Genomic DNA, 22,352 nt, shown 5'->3' with positions numbered 1-22,352 from the left:
CTGGCCTCACCTCTCTGCTTGATTGAGGGTGACAGGAGTGGCACAAGTGACACAGAAGCTAAAAAGACTTGATGATGAGGAGGAGAACACAGAGAAAACTTTCTTGTGCCGCAGTGGCAGCTAAGCACAGTAAAATTCTCGTGAGCCAAGAAATTAAAAAAAAAAAAAAATTCTTCCAATATATACAGCTCTTTTTAAATTGCATTGTCTTAAAATTGTCAGGGCTATCAGGTCTGAAATGCTCTCATGGGAGATTCAAACAAAATCTATTGACATTTGCAGAGATCTTAATCTGAAATTGTGTCTGGCGCTGTACAAGTTGCTTCTTTAAAAAAAAAAAAAAAAAAAAAAAGACAAAACCAAAATTGCTTGACTAACCAAGACTCTTTTCATTCTGTTTTCTCCCAGGCTTCCCACTGTTGCTTGGAAATAATGTGTGCATTGGATAAAGAATGGCTTTCAAGGTAAGGGAGAAATGTTGATTGTGGAGCAGCAGCACTGTAGGCAAGGGCAGATATGCAACTGTGATTCGGAATATTTGTTTGGGGGGATCCTGCCTATCAAAACTCCAAGTGAGTTCTCTCAACAAAGTTTGGGAAATCTGCTGTTTTCCAGTGTAATTCTAATTAATGTGACACAAACCTAGCAGTTTACTGCTTTAGCAGGACCAGTAACTGCCTTCCATCACTCTCACAGGGACCTCATCTTCCTCAACATAAATTTTGTTCCAGAAGCCAAATTTTTTTTGCTCCTCTTCTACCCCACATAAAATCTCTGGATTCCCAGTGTTGTTTTTATAAAAACAACACTGGGAATATTTTTGTGTGCGATATTTTTCATTCATATTCTTTGTGTTGGTCATTTCAATGCATGAAATGATGGAGTAGAAATATTTTCTACTCCATCACAATTAAAAAAAAAACAAACAGTTTAGCAAAAAACCCATAGATTTAGGAAGATAATCAGAATCTGTCAGAAATATTATTCTTTAAAATAAAATATTTATGTTCTTAATTTGAAATGTGTGGGTTTGTTTGAAGTCACTAATTCAGTGATGGCACCAGTGATGGTGCATTTTCGGATGCTCCTTTGAGCACCTTACATATAAAGTACAATACAACAGCAAAACTGGGGAAATAAAAAATAAATAAATAAATAAATTTAAAAAATAAAACAGGGAAAAAGAAACTAAACAAACAAAAAAAAAAAACCAGAAAAAAAGCAGTCTATTTTACCAGCATGAAATCTTGTGAAATTCTTAGAATGAATGAGTAAAAGAACCAAAGATTTCACAAAAACCCTTCCAATAAACCACTTTATCTGTGCACAATTCTTCATATCTACATAAAGATAAGAGCATGTCCTGTGCCTCAAGATTTACCATAAGAAAAAAGAGATTTTGAACTGAGACTGCAGGAAACAGCAGAAGCAGTGGTCAACAAATAAATCCTGCAGATAATGTATGACTATTAAAGGAAACCAAGCAATTAATGAGACAGGCTTGGGTTTCTCTCTCCCAAGTCCTAAGTAATTACAGAGTGGGGAAAGAGCAGAACCATATCCAAGAGCCATGGTGTGCTGTGATGCAAATAAAACAATTTGGAACCCAGGAATTAATAAAGCCTTCATTTGTGTCACATCTGAAATATCTAAGCAATATAGCTGGCTTTAATTTGACATTTCTTCCGAGGGCATATGACAGGGATTTAATTAAATCAATACATTTCTCCTCAATGTTAAGTATCTCTTTTTTTTTTTTAATGTCTATACTTTCATCTTGACCATTATTAAACTCCGTAATTCAAGTCAAGTAAATGTGAAAACTTAAAGGAAAAGCCTATGATAAGTAGACAATTATGTACAAGGTTGGGGGATTTTTCTATTTTTAACCAGTATTTTTATTTTGGAGGAGAAAACTTTAACAGCTCAAACTTCTTGAGCTGTTTTTTAAGAAGGAGTATGCAAGGCAATAAATAATTATGGAAATAATATGATCAATTCACTAAATTTTTTATGAAAAACATTTCATCTTGTTTGCAAAATTTACAGGTGAAATTTTGAGAAATGTGTATAAGAATACCCAAATTGCCAGCAGGTGAATGTTTTGATGGACATCCTGGAAATTTTATCGGAATTAAGGACAAGAAATTGTCCTACATAACTGTGACAGTGGCTTCTTTCTGGGACAAATGTCCTTTAAAAAATGTTATTTATTTATAAATACACCTGAAGAGAGAAACTCTAGGATTTAATACTGAGAAGATCCTGGTTTAATTCTGTGGATGAAATTGTGCGTGTGAATCAACACCCAAAGACCAAACATCCACAAAACTCACAGCATCACACCACAATTCTCATTTTATGGTCTTGCTCTGTAAAAGCAGAGCTCCAGAAAAAAGGAAAAGAAAGGGAACAAAAGCTCAGTTCCTTACTTGGAAAAGAAAGAAACAAGATGGGCTTCTTGCTCTACAGGAAAGTACAAAATCTCACTGGAATGGGAAAAAAATAATAAATCCTCACAAGTACAAAATGGAAGGTATGGATGCAAGAGCTGGTGGTTCCCCTCTACCAACAACCAAAATAGCTGCAGAAAAGTTTATTATCAGGGCCTACATCAGACTGGACTAAGTTCTTGTAAACTACATTCTTGATTTGAGGATAATGTCTTTTTCAAATAATTTTATCTCTAAACTAACTTCATCTACAACCAGCTTCTGATGAAATTTCCCCACAGGTACGAGTCCTTGCTTTAACGTGAAAAGGCTCCATCTACCCATTCCTTAGCAACCAGTCTACTCTGGGTATAAAGCAGAATTATTTCCAGAATCCAGACTGACTGCAGTGATCTGTGTTGTTCCTGAGGAGAACTTAGGATTTTTTTTTTATCATTTGCAAAACAACTTTTCACCAGTTTTGCACCTCCCAAGTGCAGCATAAAGAATGTTTCTTTCTTTCCTGTGTATTTCCATTTGGCCCAATCAGCTTTTTACTTCAAAAGATGAGGAGTTGCATGGTTTTGTTGGCTTGTGTTTTTTTTTTTGTTTGCTTGTTTTTTGGTTTTTTTCGTTTTTTTTTAAATTTGCTCTTGGGTCCTAAATCAAGGTGAAGCAAATATAAAAGGCATTCTTCAAAAAAAATATTCTGCATTCATCACCATTGAAATAGATCAGGTAAACCCATCCACCTCAACGAAAACAGGATTAGGAAAATAACCAGGCTGAATTATGCTTTTAACTTTAAAAGTGATCGTTGTGTTTACCTCTAGAGAGCATTCAGAGATAAATGGCTGCTATTAAAGTGATGATCTCATCAACACATGGCAGCCTTTCTCTCCTCACACACTGTGAAGAAAATAGAATTATCCTTCTTCTCGGAACCCATCTTATTTCCTCATGCCCCACAAACTGGGAGAAACGAAGGCAGCAGCATCAAGTGTGAGCTATCATGGAAAGGACAGGTGAAAATCTTTTCCTTCACATTTGCAGATGAGAAAAAATTTTAATAGGATTTTAATTATCAGAATTAAATCTCCCTTTCCCCCTCGAATGGCGACAGAGTGGTTTTCCCTCTTGCCTTAAAAATATTGGAGTGATCCATCTCCCTTTCACTCCTGCATGGGATAATCGAGAAGAGCTGCCCACATTTCCTTTCTTGAGGATGAAAATCACTTTGCAATGCCCTGCAAGGCTTTGCAGGAGCACAGACACCACTGGCTGCCACAGGGCATCCCAGAGGATTTCCTCAGGGAATTCCCAGAGGAAAAACTGCAGAGCCCAGCATGGAGGGAAGCAATGGCATGGCCACAGACAAGGAATCACAACTGTTTTCTGCCTCAGCACACCTTCCTGTGTCCTCAGACAAAAAAAAAATAAATAAATTAGAAAATATATTCTGCATTACCCATCCTGCTTAATGAGTCAATATTCTCACTGACTCCTGAGCAACAGCTTCCCATGCAAATCAAACTTGCTCTTTCACCTCATAATTGGAGTTTAGCCTCAAGCAACCCCAAAAGTCATGACCAGTCAAAAACAACATTCAAAGGCAGTGGACGAAGAAAAGACCCCTTGACTTCAGTTTTTACTTAAAACTGGCACACAATGCTCTTCTTTCACAATTCAGTCTCAGAGATAACACACAGTTATCTGTGAGAGACATCAACGTGAAAAACACTTATTGATGGAGGTAATGAACTATTTCTGCAGAGGAACCAGGAAAATCTTTACCAATTTATCTGTCCCTAAATTGGCCCAAAGTTTAATTTCCATTTTACTCTCTGAATTATAACATATGGAAGGCACTTAACCACTCTACACCAATAAAAACCAAGTTGCCTGAGTATTAGGAAATTTATTTTCTTAAATGTCTTAACATGCTCTGAAACCATTAGATGAACCTTGTGTGAATAGAAAATATTACTGGGTATCTCTGTGGGAAAGGAATTCTTGTTTTAAACTTGCCATCCAGAACTATGTCATCAGTTAAACAAAATGTATAAAAAATTATAACCCAGCCCCTCCCTCTGCATTTTGATATGCTTCACCAACATGCACTAAACGAATATATTTTAATTTATTCTCCCAACACAATATGGAGGGGATGAAAAATCTCTTTTTTTCCAAAAAATATATAAAATTCAGAGGAGAAAAGTGACTATCCCAAGAAAAAAAAAAAAAATCAACAATGTGAAGCATAGTGGTGGCTCAGTAAAGTCTGACACTATTGCCTAGCTCCAAACTGGATATCCCTTTATTTTTTCTATATTTTAAGGTCTTTCTTCTTAATCCCTTGAAATAACTTGGGTCTACATGAGGACAAATGGAAAAGCAGTGAGGCAGTCTAAGAGGAAAACAACAGGTAGCCATCAGAACTGCTGCCCAGCTCAAAATATCCACCAGAATTCAGCTCATTCCATGCCAGCAGCAGGTTAGAAAAAAACAAAAATATCTTCAGCTGTAACATGGAGCTATTGAGAGTTCATTGCTCCTCTCAGTGTTCCAAATTCCAGATATTTTGTTCTTAGGTGAAGTTTGGCTGCAGGTGCTTCAGGCACAAAGGCAGGGCTCTGTTAGGTGGACAAGACCCAACCTCTTCTGCTCCTAAAAATTAAATTTTACAGGATCACAAAAATCTATTGTCTCCTTTAAATGACAAGATATTTTTGCTCCTTTATATCAACCAGAGCTGTGGCATAGAGGTAAGAAAAGCCATTAATTTAACTGTCATTTGTTGGAGGGGGCTGGTGTTTGTGTTGTTATTTTTGCTTCTTTTCAAAGCCACCAGCACATGGAAAAAGTTAGAAGTTTTAGCTGCCATCTGGACAGTCAAAACCTATTAGAAGTATACAGGAATTCATATAATTTACTTGTAAATTTAACAGTATCCTTTTTTCAGTATACACTTGCCAAAACAAACTGGAACAGAAACAAAGCTTGCTGTTTCTGGAACAGATGTTGCAAAGACATAAAGGCAAAAATAAAAACTGACTTGCAAGCTAGTTTATTATACCTTCCACAGAAAAATAACCAAACAGGGTGAAAACTTTTCTCATGTAACATTATGGATGGATGAATTAATGGCTTGCAACTGAATTCTTTCACTTTGAACATCTATTTAAAGAAAAGGATATGTACCTTTCAAACTCTGGGAAGTTCTACAGTTAAGTACAAAAGAATTGGCCAAATAATGGGAAACACTCTGGGAGAGGTTGAGTTGTAGGTGCTCTTTGAGAGAGCCCTGGAATACAATTTCAGAAGTTGTTCATAAATGTTTGCTAAAATGCTTTTAGTGCAAATATAGGAGGATTAGAAAGAGAGAGGAGATGGAAAGCAAAGGTAGGACTGAACAGGTAAAGGACTAATTTCCTCTAGTTTGCACAACAAAAACATGAGGAACAGCAGTGCTGTTGCTGAAAATGGCAATAAGTGTCAAAGGATCAAATTATCTTGATTATTTATTGCAACCATAATTCTGTAAGGAATTATATAAGGAATATAATTATTTTTCTCCAGTGGAGTTCCACTGAGGTGATCAAGGCACTTACTACAGTTCTGTCAGAGTCTTTGGCAGGAGGGGACTGGGGCACAGAGATGGCTGCAGTTGTGCAGTGCCATAACCATAAAAAGCCATAAAAAGTTGTCCAATGCCATAAAAAGAAGCCATAAAAAGTTGTCCAATGCCATAAAAAGGCAGTGGAACCAACATAAGGAAGGCAAGCAGGGCCTCCAGGATACTGATGGTGACACTGGAAGAGCCTATCCAGGTAAGCTGCCCTCTTCTGAAGATCTGACAAGAGTGACACACATCCAATCACACTGCTAAGCACAGCACAAGTAATCAGCTAATTATCTGTTTTACATAATGAGCCAGGATGTGCTTCCACCCAAGGAAAACTGCTAAAAGGGAGAAATAGCATTTGCTAAAAGCATCAGAGGGGCTGTGCTTCCAATCAATCACAAGGCAGACCAAACTTGAGAGACATTAGCACCATCATTTAAACGAAAGCAATAAACATAAGCTAAAGTATCCCAAAGCTTTTCATTATAATTCCGAGTGTTATCAAATTGTTAATTACTTCAGTAATCTCAGGGCAGGCAAAAAAAGTGGCCCAGAACCAGCACTGACTGAGAGATCTCACACTCAGTAAGAATCAAAACTAGTGAATATTGATACTTTTCACAATGTATGGGAACACTGAAGCTTTGGAGCCACAACAATATTAATAAAGAGATAATCAATAAAATAAATCTGGCTGCAATTTCTCCTGATAATAATTACTCAGTCGCTAACATCAAATTTTATCTAGCTTGGTGAGTAGTAAATATGACCCTTACTGACAAGACCAGCTTTGCAGTAATGCTGCTGCATGTATTTTATGTATTTTATACCTGTTAGCATTCAATTACAAAAATAAAAGCATCCTATGTCTTCCTAGATGCCCTTTGAAAATTGCTTTTACCATTTATAACATTCTCTTTTTCTCCCTTAGAAGAAGAAAGTGTTGGAGAAAAGTAACGAGGAACTACAGTGAGTAAGGGAAGCATAGCATTCTGCAAGCCTAAATTTCTAAACATAAAATTTGGGGTTTGTTTCTTGATTGAACGCCTCTTTTGCAAATGCAATTTATGCTTGCACATTGAAAATAAGGTTATTTCATATTTTTGCATACTCATGTTCTCCACTGCTATTTGAATAAGAAATGTATATATATATATAAATATGATCTTTGACATTTTAATTAAAACCTATTAAGAAGTCTATAGCAAGCCATAAAGACTAAATTGTCACCCTAATTTTAACCTGCATTGCAACTGTGTCATGAATTCATATAACCATGGATAAAAATCTCTCACAGAGAAGAGCATGGGCTAAGCAAAAAATTCTGGGCCTGACACCTAATTAAGATAAACACTCCCCTGATGAAGTTCTTCACGTGTTACTGTGTGTTGCACTGGTTCAGGGCTATATTTAAGGGACCATTAAAAATGTACCTGAAGGCAAAGTCAATCTTTATATTTGACAGCATTTTTTGCAGTGAGTAGCAAAGTGAATATTTTATTGCTTTATGATCTAATGACCATTCTGTTTAATCTTAATGGAGTAAAGATGAGCAGGAAAATATGCTTAGGGGATATACTAATACATCAATTATGGAGAGTGGGAAAGTACTTTAAAAAAGTATCAGTAATCTATTGTAAATGAATATCTCAATAAGCACTCCTGGCCACAGGCAGAGCTGAAAGAGATGCATTAAAAATCTACTCAGATTCTGCTCATTACAGATATGTTCTTCTCAGCTCTTAAGTAATGCAGCAATCACATAATTAACTTTTCAAAAGAGAAGCACTTAAAACAACTTGTATCTATGGAACACTGCAGGCTTTCTCCTTATTTTGCTCACTGAAAATGAACTTTTCCATCTACTTTCCTTAGCAATGTTGCAAGAGCGGCATTTCTCCTGAAGGTACTGCAAAAGTATAAACACTATTCCATAAATCAATCAGACACTAACTTTTGGTCAAAAAAACAGGTTAAAAAAAGATTAATAAACTCTGATCCTGCTTAACTGAAAACACATTATCCCATACAAACATGGATATTTGTCTGCCCTGGAATTCCACCCTGAAATGATGACCTGAATTTTACATGGGAAGGTTTTAGCTTCTTCAGTAATTTTGTTTTAGACCTCCCTCCTGTCAGAGGACATGATTTGTCCCAACCCAAAAGATCTGTACATCCCAAACCCACATGCCAGCTCCAAGGAAAAAAATTACAGAACTTTCCAAGTAAAATCCCAGGGCCTGCTGTGAAAATGTGAAAGACTGATTGAAGTGATTAAAGTGATGAGGATCTTCTCAACTGATACTACATAAAGTAATTCAGGGAAAGATGCCTCTCCAGGAGCTCTCAGGACAGAGAACTCTGGATTCTGATCTCCATAGAATGATGTCACTTGGAAGGAATGGTAAAAATCATCTCGTTCCCATGGGCAGGTGTCAAGTTTTATCTTCTTTTTTTCTCCAGGGTCAGGATTAAATGTGTGAGATGGAATTTCTTGGTGGGACTCAGATGTTTATGGGTTCTTATTCTACAGTCTCACAAACTGTGAGTTCTGCAGCACTGCACTCTAACAAACTGAAAATGGATCTGTATCTCTCTCTACAAGGTCTTTTAAGGATCAACTGTCCAATTAAGAAATGACACCTAAATTATTTGTAGTTTTAACACAATAACCAACCACCCATGCCCGCAATGTGGACTTTTTAAACCAATTACACAAAACCACCCAAACCCAAGGAGGAAGAGAAGGAGGAGAAGGACGAGGAGGAGGATGACAACGATGATGAGGATGAGAAGGACCAGCCTCCAACCTAAAACCTCCATCTTGCTTTATATACATTACTGTATTCTAAACCCTTAAACTCTTAAGTTTTCCCCACTGTGATATCACACACTTCCATTCAAACTGCACACCCACAATCCCATTTCTGTCATTCCATTTTGGAAGCCTTCTCCACAGCCTCAGGTCAATGCAGTGATCTCTTGGGATTTTGTCTACAGGAGCCACAATGATCTGGATAAATCACCTGTGAGGCTCCTGAATGAATTATCAGCAATATCATTGACATGGATGTGATGTGCACTAATTCTGCCCAACATTTTATGGAGAGAGAAAAAGAAACAGGAAATATCCAAAGTGGCAGCTGACAGATAATTTACTGACAAGTTTTTTAATCTTATGAATAGTTGTCAACCACGGGTATAGTTCTTTTCCTATATAACTCAATTGAAACCTTTTTATTTGACTAATAATATAGCAAACCTTAATTTCAGGGAGTGATTATTAAAGTGAATTTATATGGGATGTAGAAAAATTGCATTTCCGTTTGTGAAATGAAAAAGCCTCCCTACTACAGTTCTAAGAAGGTCCGTGTGGGGGATTCAAATTCCTATACATTAAAAAAAATCACTTTTCACTATTCCATCAACACAAGCTGTTTCCTGGGTATTTCAGCACAAAGTCTTGTCATATAGCTTAAATAACCAAGAGCTTTTATTTCTTTGCAGCATTGTGGATCTTTATAAGCCAAAGAGAAATGGAGATATAGCAATAAACCTCAATGGCATTTTTTTTTTTTAAATTCCTGGATGCCTTTCTTAATCTAAAGGCTGGGGAGATGTGTGCATCTTGGATTTGAGAAAGCAAAATATTCATGGCTGTATATTGATCAATGACAAAAGATTAATAAAAGTGGAAAAGCTAGTGATGCTCAAGCAGATTTTGTGGATCTGGTTACATTTTTTATGTCTAGCTATAGACTTTTGATGTAGTTTACATGGATAAGAAAATTATAAAAAGTTTTCTCATGCCTAAACATTAAACTATGTCTATTAAATGGCCATGTAGGTATTTGTAAATCATACACATTTGTGTGCACACACATTCCACTTTGTGTATATTGCTTTTAGCTGATGATGACAAAGACCTATTTCTTCCTTTGGTTTTTGTTTTAAAAGCACCAATCACATGGTGAAGTTTTCAGCAGAAAGCACTGCACACAGCTCTGGAGGAACAACAGCAAAAAAAATTCACATGTTCTGAAAAGTGCTGTGAGAAACCAAAGCTGTGAGCGTGCAGTAACAGCAATGATACAGCTGAGTATTTAAACTGAATTAATTGTTTTGGAAGAACACTAAAATGTGTTTTCATGTTCTGAAGCACAGATGTAAGGAACAAGAAACATTGCAACCAAAGCTGTGAGTGTGCAGTAACAGCAATGATACAGCTGAGTATTTAAACTGAATTATATGTTTTGGAAGAACATGAAAATTTTGTGTTTTCATGTTCTGAAGCACAGATGTAAGGAACAAGAAACATTTCACTGCAGAGTCTGTGGGTATGAGTCAAACTGGATTAGGAGTAAAAGGTTTTGCCTTCCACCTTCTGCAAACCCATGGCTGCCCATTCTCCCTGTCTTCATTCCTCCCACCCTCACAGAAAATTGGCAGTTCTGATTAAAGTATGCTGAAAATTAAATCTTCAAGAAATCATCCATTCTCTTCCCCCTTCCCTCCACTATCAACTAATGTAGGAATATATATCCAAACAAGAGCACTGAAGTCCCATCTCAAATCTACCAAATTAAACCATCCTAAGGCAGAAATGCACTCACTCTTTGTGAACTCTTGCTTGCTTTACAGGTGCATCTGTCAGATATTCAATAAACAACCCCCAAACCTGCAAATAATGCCAATAATTGATCTGGCTTGTGAATTAAAATAACATCATTAATCGTGGAGCCCAAGTGTTGATTAAGTCTATCATTTAAAAATGCTTCATGAACTCATTCTTCTTTCCGTATTTCAACGGAATTCAAAAATGGAATTTTAAAAAAAGTCTGTGCTCTCTGTTGATACTTATTCTTAAAAAAGATATGTTTTAAGTGTTGAATGCACTAAAAGCATTGAAAGTATTCAAAGATTTGGTTATAAAAAGAGAGAATCATTGCATCCTCAGCATCTAAATTACTATTGCCAACTTACAGGGGAATATAGCACGGACAGCAATTTTAAGATGCATTCCATTTCTGTATATAGAACAATTCATGCAGTCTCTTAGCTAATTTTTTTATCCTTTCCTAAGATTGAGGAGTATTTTACAGAAGAAACCATGTTAAGAGGTATACCCTGATTTGTCTAAGCTTGATGAATTCCTGTATTGGCAAGGTCTAAGGTGTTTAAACACCCCTGGGACAAGTCCAGATAAAGTGGTGGCCTCTTCTCACCCAGAAAGAAAATAAACTTTTCAGGCGTTTATCCAGGCAGAGAATCAACTTCCTTGTTGTGCTACAGCGTAATATCGCCCTTAAATTTCCACATTTTTATTTGAAAGCAAATTTTCTGTGGAATATTTCTAGTTATGAATATACCTGCTTTTGACCCCAGTGTTTCAAATCATTTGCTAAAATATCGGCATCAAGCAGTGATGTGTGTGTCAGTGCAAGGAACACAATCTATACTCCTGCCTCCTTTCCAGTAACTTCTGCATGGCCTTTTTTCCACAGAATGTTCCTGGAGTAGCAGGCTACACCCCATGCCAGGGGTGCATTTATTTTTATTTATGTTTAAAATAAATAATGTTTATTATTTAAGTGAGGGCATTTACGTGAAGAATTCACGGCTGAAGCAAGAATATAATTAAGCTGAGATGAGTTTCAAGGAGAGAGCTGAGGGAGAATCCAGAACCATCATCTTAAAAGGAATCTAGGGAGTTTGTGACCAGCAGTTAATTACAAAATCAGAAATTTTCATCCCAGCTCTGTGTTAACCCTTGAAGCTGTTTCAAGTCTTACAGATATTCCAGTTCTTAAATTCATGCATGTGTTATTTTCCATCCATATTTGACTGGTGAACTTCAGGGAAACACACAGTCTGCAAGCAGGTCATTCTTTCCTGAGCTAAAGACTACTCAACAACATGAACCACTCCCCCCTACTGAAAATAAATATTCCTGCTTCTGGTTTTGACTGACAGAAACTACAACACATTAGAGTCCTTTTGGATTCAGGCTAGAAAAGCAATCTAGGAAAACACAGTTAAAACTTCACTTAAATACTAATGAATATCCTCCCTATTCTGTGTCTTGAACCAGTTGATCCATTACATATTAATAGAGATGTAACATAATACCTGAACATTTCTGCTCTCTGAACATTAAATAAATTTAAAATCCGTCTCTGGGGTCTAGTACTCTGTGAAGAGCTGTCTTAGAAAAGGACACAGGCTAAGAAATGTTCATGTGGATCATGTTTGTACATGGTATTTTTCTAAGTGTTCTGCTGAATTTTAAGTGGAAATAAGCATTTGATAAAGAGTGACAGTCCTGAACTGAGGTTCCTAAGCAAACAACCCCCCAAAAAAAGTTAATCCCAGGGTGACAGTCTTTGCATTGCGGGTTATTTCCTTAGTTTTTGTTTATGTTGAAAATCTGTCTGAGTAATTAAGCATTTGCAAGGCAAATGAGCTGTAGGACTCTTCAGCCTCAGCTGTTATTGCATGCTGTTCCTTTGAACAATATTTACCATGCAACAAGAGAGAAAACAAGGAAGATCCTGTGGTTCCTGACAAACGCTGCTAATGAGGGTTCAGACCCTTGTTCAGCCTTTGCAGCATCTCCTTCAGAGGCACTGAAAGCCACCAGCTCCTCAGCCACTGCATTTTAATTACAGCTCCAGCCTCTGCAGAGCAAAGCACTCAGAGGGAAATCGACTTGCCCCTAATTTGATTTTTAGTGGTACTCTGACCCTTTAAAAGCAGACTTTGCTGAAGCCCACAGGAGTCTGGGCAGGGTCTCCCTTCACAGGAGGAGGAGCCCAACCATCTGCTCTGCATCCTTGGCAAACAACTCAATTTTATTGGTGCTGCCTCTTCTCCAGTTTGTGTTACTTAACATTCTGCTGGTGCTGCTGCAAGAGAGCTCCTGAGCCCCTCAGAGTCACTCAAATGTCAGGATTTAGGGCAGCTATTCCAAGCCAGGATAGTTGCAGTTAACACAATTAATTTCCCTAAACCCAAACCAGGATAGTTGCAGTTAACACAATTAATTTCCCTAAACCCAAACCAGGATAGTTGCAGTTAACACAATTAATTTCCCTAAACCCAAACCAGGATAGTTGCAGTTAACACAACTAATTTCCCTAAACAAAGTCTGCCTTTGGAGTGCTGAACTTCTGCCATCCCTCACTATCAGCAGCACACAAAGAACCATCTGCAATTCTCATGTTTTAAAAATACTGCAGTGATAGACTGAAGGAAAATAATTTGAAAATAATTTTGTCACATCTTTCCACTGGATGAATCTGCCGCAGGTAATAATTTTGTGGCAGCAGAACAGCGTGATGAGATCTAACTGCAAGAAATGAAAAGGCAAGATATTTTAAAATACTAAAATTAGCAAGTGATGTTTGGGACAATCATATTGTCCCAAACAGGTGACATTCTTATATCTGTGTGCTGGAGAACTGAAATTATTGCATGCCACCCAAAGGGATGGATCTATCAGGATCAAGTGTTTCCTCACTTAGCATTGCTTTGCTGCAATCCAGACAGATATCAAAGAGCCAGAGGAAATCTCCACAAGCTTTGGTGAACCTGTCAGCTACTACAGAGACTGGAAAAAAGGCAGGAATTTTGATGGGCTCCATTTCCACACAATTTAGTATCAAACTTCACTGAGAAGACGGGTCTTTGAGTAAAGCCTACTTTTTTATTCTTATTTTTCTGCAAAAAAAAAAAAAAAAACTTTTTTAAGCTCTTTTATTCAAAGAGAACCTGATTAGTGGATTTTACTGAGAAAGTGTGCTTCTCCCTGTTTTATCAGAAATTGAGGGTCTGTGATGATTAGAAGAAAATAAGCAGCAAGGCAAATTGAGGTAAAAATGAAGGAGAAATTAAATGTTGATCTAACTTAACACCACAACTCATTGTTTGGTTATGCAAATCATTCAATATCAATTACTGGGTAATTATTCAGAGGGCAAAAACTCAAAGACTCCCATAAAATTTAGAGGTGTGAAACCTCTGGAATTCATTAAGCAAGATGAGAGCTCACAAGGTGAAGTTTTAAAAATCAAGGTGCCTTATTGATTAATCAAATAGCAATGGTTATTAAAAGCACAGAAAGATGAGAGCTCACAAGGTGGAGTTTTAAAAATCAAAACTTATGATGCCTTGTTGATTAATCAAATAGCAATGGTGGTTAAAAGCACAGAAAATTAAAGCAAAAGAAAAGAAAAAAAGGTTTGGTTTTCCAAATATTATCTCTCCCTGTTTATTATCAGAAAGAAAGCCTTAAGTTGACAAGGGATGAGGGAAGGCAGGAAGAAAAGAAGAAAAAAAGGCATCATTAACTAGAAAATGAAGAAAAATTAGAAAATTAAAAATGAAGAAAAAATTATTAGAAATTAAGGAAAAAGGCATTATTAACATTATCAACTACTATTATTAAATAACCACTATTTTGCTAAAGTTTTGACCAAAGGCTAAATAAAAGTTCAAAATTACATTCTGCCTGGTGTTCCAAACGAGGGAGAGGACCAGAATAATAAAAAAGACATTTTTGTACAAAATATTTTATAGAAAATATGTTTAACACCTGCCAGCTCTCACAACCCTACAGACAGAGGAACCACACATGGAGCAACTGTGGTACAAGGACTGCGCCCTAATCACTGAGAGTTTATTCAGAGGACTCCAATTTTTCTATTCGGTTTTTATTGGCTGAGCTGCTTGAATCTTTCGTGTTTTGGCCCAGAAAATAATACACCACTTCAAAATGGTTTGTCAGAAGCTAATTTTGTGAAAGACTCATTATCTTCAAGAGTTTTTAGACTAGCAAAAGGTGTTTTGGGGCACAGAAGGCAGCATCAGTTCATTTCTTATAAGGGAAGTGCATCTTTATGATCATGAGATACTAAAAAAGAATGGAGCTGGGATGAACATTTTTTTTGTTTTGTGTTGTTTTTTGGGTTTTTTTTTTAAAGAAAACAACACCAACTGAATCATTCTAATTACAGTTTCCAACAGAAGTTTATTATAAGATGGAAGCCCCCCTGGAAGAGGTGTTCTGAGCCATGTTGTATGAGTTATTTATTGGCACATAAAGCTTCTCTTTATGACATAAGTAGACAACTATTTCTTTCTGGCAGAAATACTTTATGAAATTTAGCATGGTACACAAGGGTTTCAAAATTTCTAATTACCAAAATGCCAGAGATTTTGAATCATTATATAAGGCACATCTTCCAAAAGGAAAGCATGATAAATCTAGGATCTAGCCTTTTCAAAAGGCGTTAAAAAAGACCATAATTCACAGCAGAGGTGTATGCACAGAGTGCAGAGGAGTCTGACTGAGCAAACAGAAGCCTAGAAGCCAATTTACGACCGAGCAGCTTGATCTGTCCAGAATTAGAATAAATACCCCATTAAAACCATGCTGTCAGGCTGTAACCAAAGTGGAAAGCATGCTGGGACAGAGTCCTGCTACTTCCCTGCTACACCAAATCCAAAAGCACTGAATTTCTGTGGGCTTTGCACAGAAACCTGAAGGGCTTCTGGAGGAGCAGCAGCTGCGCTTTTCACAGCAGCCTTTATGGCCACAACCATTTCCCTGCCTTTTCCACAGGGAGAGGCCTCTGAAACCTGGATGGGAACAAAAAGGCCCTCCCAGAGGGCTGAGGAGAAAGGGGCTCTGTGGGGATGTTGGTGCCATGCACTGAAGGTTTGGGCAGGCCAAGGTGAAACGTCCCAGGTGGCCAATTCCTTCCTCAGCAGCAGGAATACCAACTCCAGGTCATGGCAAAATAATCTCAACATCCCAGGTGCCAATTCCTTCCTCAGCAGCAGGAATACCAACTCCAGGTCATGGCAAAATAATCTAACATCCCCTGCCAGCAGGAATACCAACTCCAGGTCATGGCAAAATAATCTAACATCCCAGGTGCCAATTCCTTCCTCAGCAGCAGGAATACCAACTTCAAGGTCATGGCAAAATATCTCAACATCCCAGGTAGCCAATTCCTTCCTACAGCAGCAGGAATATCAACTTCATAGAGATCACACCACAGATGAAGCTGAACAAAGCTCTGTATGTTTTTAATTTTCTAAACATTCGAGTACAAAACCTGATCCACCAATCCTTTAAGCACTTTACAAGCAAAACTAAAAGAAAATCCTCCTATTCTAATTAGAAACCCTGAATCTAGACAGATTGAAGGTCCGTTTTTGATTAATAACGTAAAGCAAAAAGTATAGTTCTGTATAAGTCTCTACAAGTGCTAGAATTAAGTAAATCCCTGCCAAAAACGTCAAACCATAGGTCATGGCAAAATAATCTAAACATCCCAGGTGCCAATTCCTTCTACAGCAGCAGGAATACCAACTCCAGGTCATGGCAAAATAATCTCAACATCCCAGGTGCCAATTCCTTCTACAGCAGCAGGAATACCAACTCCAGGTCATGGCAAAATAATCTCAACATCCCAGGTGGCCAATTCCTTCTACAGCAGCAGGAATACCAACTCCAGGTCATGGCAAAATAATCTGAACATCCCAGGCGCCAATTCCTTCCACAGCAGCAGGAATATCAACTTCATAGAGATCACACCACAGATGAAGCTGAACAAAGCTCTGTATGTTTTTAATTTTCTAAACAGTTCGAGTACAAAACCTGATCCACCAATCTTTAAGCACTTTTCAAATAACACACAAGCAAAACCAAAAGAAAATCCTCCTATTCTAATTAGAAACCCTGAATCTAGACAGATTGAAGGTCCGTTTTTGATTAATAACGTAAAGCAAAAAGTATACTTCTGTATAAGTCTCTACAAGTGCTAGAATTAAGTAAGTCCCTGCCAAAAACGTCAAACCATAGGTCATGGCAAAATAATCTAAACATCCCACGTGCCAATTCCTTCCTCAGCAGCAGGAATACCAACTTCAGGTCATGGCAAAATAAACATCCCATGTGCCAATTCCTTCCTCAGCAGCAGGAATACCAACTCCAGGTCATGGCAAAATAATCTCAACATCCCAGGTGCCAATTCCTTCCTCAGCAGCAGGAATACCAACTCCAGGTCATGGCAAAATAATCTCAACATCCCAGGTGCCAATTCCTTCCTCAGCAGCAGGAATACCAACTTCAGGTCATGGCAAAATAATCCAATTCCCTTCACTTCTCTCAGTGCCCTCCTCCAAGGAAGGCCAAGCCACCCATGTTGTCACTAATTTTTTAGTTCCTCTCAACAGAACACAGACTGAACTATTCCAACAAAAATATCAGTTTTCCCAGTGCAATTCCCAGCATAATTCCCAGGGATTTTTAGGTGTTTCCTGGTCTCTGAGGTGAAGGGTTCAGGGGGAATTTTCAGCTCTTCTGTCAAGCACAAATCACCTGAGTTGAACCTCCCAGGCTGGCAGGTTTTACCCTCCCTAAGCACACTAATTCAAAAAGCAAACTTTTGAGCTTGTTTCAGTAAACACAATAATTTGCCCAGTGCTATAATAAAAAAGTGATCAATATCCTGCAGGTTCCTCTTTGTAATTCAGGTGATTTACCAGCTTCAGGCAGGAAAATCTAATGACCCCATTCTTCTGTGGAAGAATACAGCACTGCCTTACAAAACAGGTCATAAAATGATAACTATTCAGCTGAAATACTGAAATTACTTTTAAAAAAATCAATCAGTCAGGGTGAATCCAATGAGGAATTTACTTTAATTTTTACTGTTCTTTTTTTTTAATTTAAAAAATCCAAATCAGGACTATTTTGTAAAGATAAATGTATGGATTCATAGCAATTACATTTTTTTTTTTTCTATAGAAATTTTTTGCTGTTTCAGGTTCCTTCCACCTCCAATTCACAGACACAATTTAAATTATCCTGTGTCTAAAAACTTTACAAGCATCTTCCTGGAAAACTGAACTTGTTGTTCTGAAAGGTCTGGAGGCACACTCAGCTTTCATCTGAGGATGCTGAAGACAATCTAAAAAGTCATCCCACTGACTGACATTTCAGAGGGCATTAAGCCAAACCTGCAAGAATGTCACCTGTGGCTCCACAGGGAGCAGAGAGTGTGCACTGCATTTTCTGGAGAAAGATGTAAGCTGCAGAATATCACTTACCTTGGTTTATAAAAGAATTGGTGGCAAAATGGATATTTATTCAGAAGTAATTAGGCAAAACCAAATAATTTCACTAAAGGTGAGATGTTTTAAACAATGTTTCTATTTTAGTCTTTTTTCATCAGCCTAGTACATGAGATTTAGAATTAGACTTTACTCCTTCTGATTCATGCTTTAACCATCTTATTTGTTTGTTCATGTGTTTAAACAGAGTAATCCCATTTTGAATGCAGAATTTCCCTTTCAAATTCTGCATCCATTTCCTATGAGCCAATTCATAGCAATTACAAATATGTAATTGCTACGAATTCATATAAACATTTATCTTCACAAAACAGTCCTGATTTGGAAATTTTTAATTAAAAAAAAGAAAGAAGAGTAAAAATGAAAGTAAATTTGTCATTGCATTCATCTTGACTGATTGATTTTTTAAAAAGTAATTGCAGAATTTCAGCTGAATCGTTTTATAGTTATAGTTTTTAATAGTTTTACAAAACAGGTCATTTTATGGCCTGTTTTGTAAGGCAGTGCTGTACTCTTCCACAGAAGAATGGGGTCATTAGATTTTCCTCTCTGAAGCTAGTAAATACAGAATGCAAAATGTTCATGCTTGAGGATTTTCCATTTAATCATTATTAAGACACTTCTTAACAAAGCTCCTTGAAAGAAAGACCTTTGTTATTGTTTGTTTGTTTATACCTTGTAAATTTTTGGTAATACAACCCAAAAATAATTAGAATTTTTTCCTTTAATCAAATCTCGAGTAACGTCAGTGACAGATGCTGGTTACATAAATATTATCATTGTTAGAAATGAAGGGATGGGACTATTTCTGGGTTAAAAATGATTTCTTGTTTAGATAACATTACTTTTAGAAGTTGTGAGATTTTTAAAGGCATCAGCTGTTGGTCATAGTTTAAGAGTAGTCACAAGTTTCTTTGTTACAATATCTAACTTTTTTAACTAATAGACAGTTGTCACAGGGTTTATTTTGCTTTTCTATTATTACCTTTACTTACTTTTGCTGTACTGTGGCTACTTTTATCTAGTGGGTTTCTGTCTCACATCCTTATAAAAGTTTTTATTATAATTTCTAAACTTTTAGCATATTTTATACAATCACACCCATAGATTCTTTATAAACTCTTTCCTATCTTACCTAAAACAGTTTCTTACTTTCTTAAGGCATATTCTTATTTATAACTATAGAAACATTTATGATTTTTCTGCTTCATGTCTGTGTGTTGTGTTAAACATCAATTTAAGCATCTTCTGAGGCTGCAGATCAAATCTTTTCGTGTTTGTGGAAGTCTCTGCTTTTCTGATTCCCACAAAATTTTTCACCTAAGAAACTGCCTACAAAACTCAGCTGACACACAGCAAATTCCCAAATCCAAGTGTGGCCCTGGAAGAAGTGCACAACCTGCAGTGAGTGAGCTCTGAGTCCAGGCACCAGAATTAAACAAAAATTCCCTTTCCTGTGTTTTCAAGAACATCAAAGCTGCTTGGAGAGTGATTAATTTAATGAATTGCATCCTCCCATCGACACAAGGCTGGCAGGACAGCAGAGAGTGGAAAAAAAGGTGAAATAAGAAATGGAAAAGGAGCAAAGAGATCCTGAGGTAGATTGGAACATGTGGGGAAGGAAACAACATTAACAAATTTCAAGGCAGGTGGGGATATTGCAAGTGCAATTAAAAAGAGAAAAATACCAGCCTGACTTCAATGCCAGCAGATTCGCTCCTGGCATTGCTCTGCTGTTGTGGTTGCAGAATTTTACCTCAAAACCTGTCAAAAATTTTAGTGCAGCTTAAGCACATGTTAAAAAGAAAAAAAAAAATCTCAAATAAACTCAACAAAAATGTTATGGCACTTGATGACATGCTGCACTGCTCTAGGTAAGATCCAGCTGATTGCTTGGATAAACTGACCCGGGAGAACCAGGGCTGGCCCAATCAGACACCCCAAAGTTGGAATCAACTGTGATGCTCACTAATTCCATGTTCAACCTCAGCAGCCCCCGAAGCTGCAGCCATTTCTCTATTTGATGCACTCTAAAAGTCACAATCTCCTCTGATTTAAATCCAGTGTACAAGCACATCCCCTCATTGCACATATGTGGCACACAATGACAAAGAAGCAAAAAAACAGAGACATGATTTCCATTTTTTTCCCCCCATATTCCCTTCAAATTCTCGGCCATTCTCCCAATCCTCAGCCTGACCTCTGCTTGCTCCTCACCCTACACCCTCCTCTGGCTCTTGCTGCTTCAGGAAAACCCCCAGTCTTTGTACAGCCCCACATCAGATGTGCCAAACCCCTGCTTATAAAGTATTCACCAAGGCTGCAACAGAAATTATCTTCCTCAATACAAAATTGCTGATTTTCTTCATTCCACGTGGGCCTACTACAAGAAAGTATTGATTTCCCAAGTAAGCAGCAAAAATTATAAGTTCCATGTGGTATATATAACATTCTGCTACAATTTTAATCCCTCTGGGTTTATATTGTATTTCTGGGATAAAATCCAGCCACTTTTCTGCATAGAAGCAAGGCCTATTTCTATTTCCAGGTATACCAAGGTTTATTATGCTTTAAATAGGCAATGTATCCATGATCACATTTCATCCCACGTTGAGATTGTTTTTTCCCCTTCTTATTCCTTTTCTATCCCTTTTATATATTAAGTTTTAAGCTGGTTTTATTTTATTTTTCTTGGCTTTGGGAGTTTCTTGTCAAATACACCAGATGTTCTTGTACCATGATTATATACACTTAAGAATCACAAGAAAGCAAATTAAATTTAGCACACAAAGCCTTTTGCTATACGAGTTTTTTCAAAACAGTCTTTGAGATTGTTTTATGCTGTTTATATAAATATAATTGAAATTTTTTTAAATCTCTCAGTGTAACCCTGTATACAACCTATCCTGGAGGTCTCAAAATACTGTGTTTTTAACCAAAAGGGAGAATGATTAATCCCCAATATCATCCTGAACTCTGCTTTTATTTTTGCTGACTTCATCCTCAGAAGTGTCAAATATAGGAAAGATCCACAGAAATGTAGAAAAAGTGAAGAAAAGTACAGAGGGTTTCATGCATGTTTTCAACATTAAAGGGAGATTATTTTCTTTGTAAAAGGGATTATTAAGGAAAGAATGCTTGTGCCACATAAATAATGATGGGCAGGGAAACACAGCAGTTTACATATTTGTATAACACAAAATGAGGCCATCCATCAAGAAGCAAAATGCAGCACTCTGCAAAGTGAATCTAAATTATAAATAATCATTCACTATTTTAAGGCAGGGGTATTGCTTGCTGTCTTCAAAGTTTTCTTTTAAAACAGTGCCTTCACAATCAAGCCTGAAAAGGTGATTTTCACTTTGCCACCTTTGATTTCTGCTCTATATGGCACAAGTTTATAATGTTCCAACTTACTTGTCCTTTTCTAGACCAAAACCCTTGCCAGGGTAAGAATGAATCAAGAGAGCCACACAGAACTCCTCCTGCACTGAACTGAGAATTACTCAGCAAAATTACATTCCCAATGACAAACTGTTAACAGGCCAAGGGAGGACCCTTTTATCGAAATTAAGCACCAAAAATGCACCTACCTGCTGTCGAATTTCTTCTTCCATCTTCACTGGGGAGCCCAGCTCTGCCACTTGCTTGACCCCTTCGCTGGCGTATCCCCCGTACTCCCACAGGATGTAGTTCTTGGAGTGGGAGCTGCCAATGATGGCAGACCAGTGGTTGGTGCGTCCTTTTCGGGGGGAAAACCAAAACAAAATAAATCAAACCACCCTCGAGGCAGCCTCGAACAATAATTCCTGACTTGTAATAAAGCCTGGGAGTCCCCACTTTTGCATGCGGCCACTTCTCACCGCACCAACACAAATCTTCAGAGCAGTGGGAACAAGGCAGTGACTGACAGAAATTGAGCTTGAAGCAGCCCCTCAAAACAAACAGGCTTAGAATAGTTTTTTGTCACCAAATATCTCACTTCAGAAAGTTTAAGTAACATTTAATTTCAAGCAACCTTTAATTTTAAGTTTCTCTGTCAAATATTTTTGAGAAGGAAACCTGCAAGGGAAGACTTCAGTGGTCACTCTCAGTTTTAAAAGCAAGTTTTCCTTACTGAAGGCAGTGAAGAAGTAAATTTTTCTGTA

General features: G+C 37.3%; 1 protein-coding gene across 1 annotated transcript in view; it reads right to left on the bottom strand.

Annotated features, from left to right (window-relative positions):
- Window positions 1–22,352, bottom strand: part of SPON1 (spondin 1) — a 189,399-nt gene that overhangs the window by 103,967 nt on the left and 63,080 nt on the right. The window contains exon 6 of the mRNA XM_064715683.1: window positions 21,798–21,946. Coding sequence (XP_064571753.1) covers window positions 21,798–21,946 — 149 coding nt within the window. The remainder of the gene's footprint in view (window positions 1–21,797; window positions 21,947–22,352) is intronic.

Source organism: Zonotrichia leucophrys, chromosome 5 (genome assembly GCF_028769735.1).
Source record: "Zonotrichia leucophrys gambelii isolate GWCS_2022_RI chromosome 5, RI_Zleu_2.0, whole genome shotgun sequence".
Lineage (NCBI taxonomy): Eukaryota > Metazoa > Chordata > Aves > Passeriformes > Passerellidae > Zonotrichia > Zonotrichia leucophrys.
Note: the sequence above shows the minus strand (reverse complement) of the source record. Positions and strands in the feature narration are given on the sequence as shown.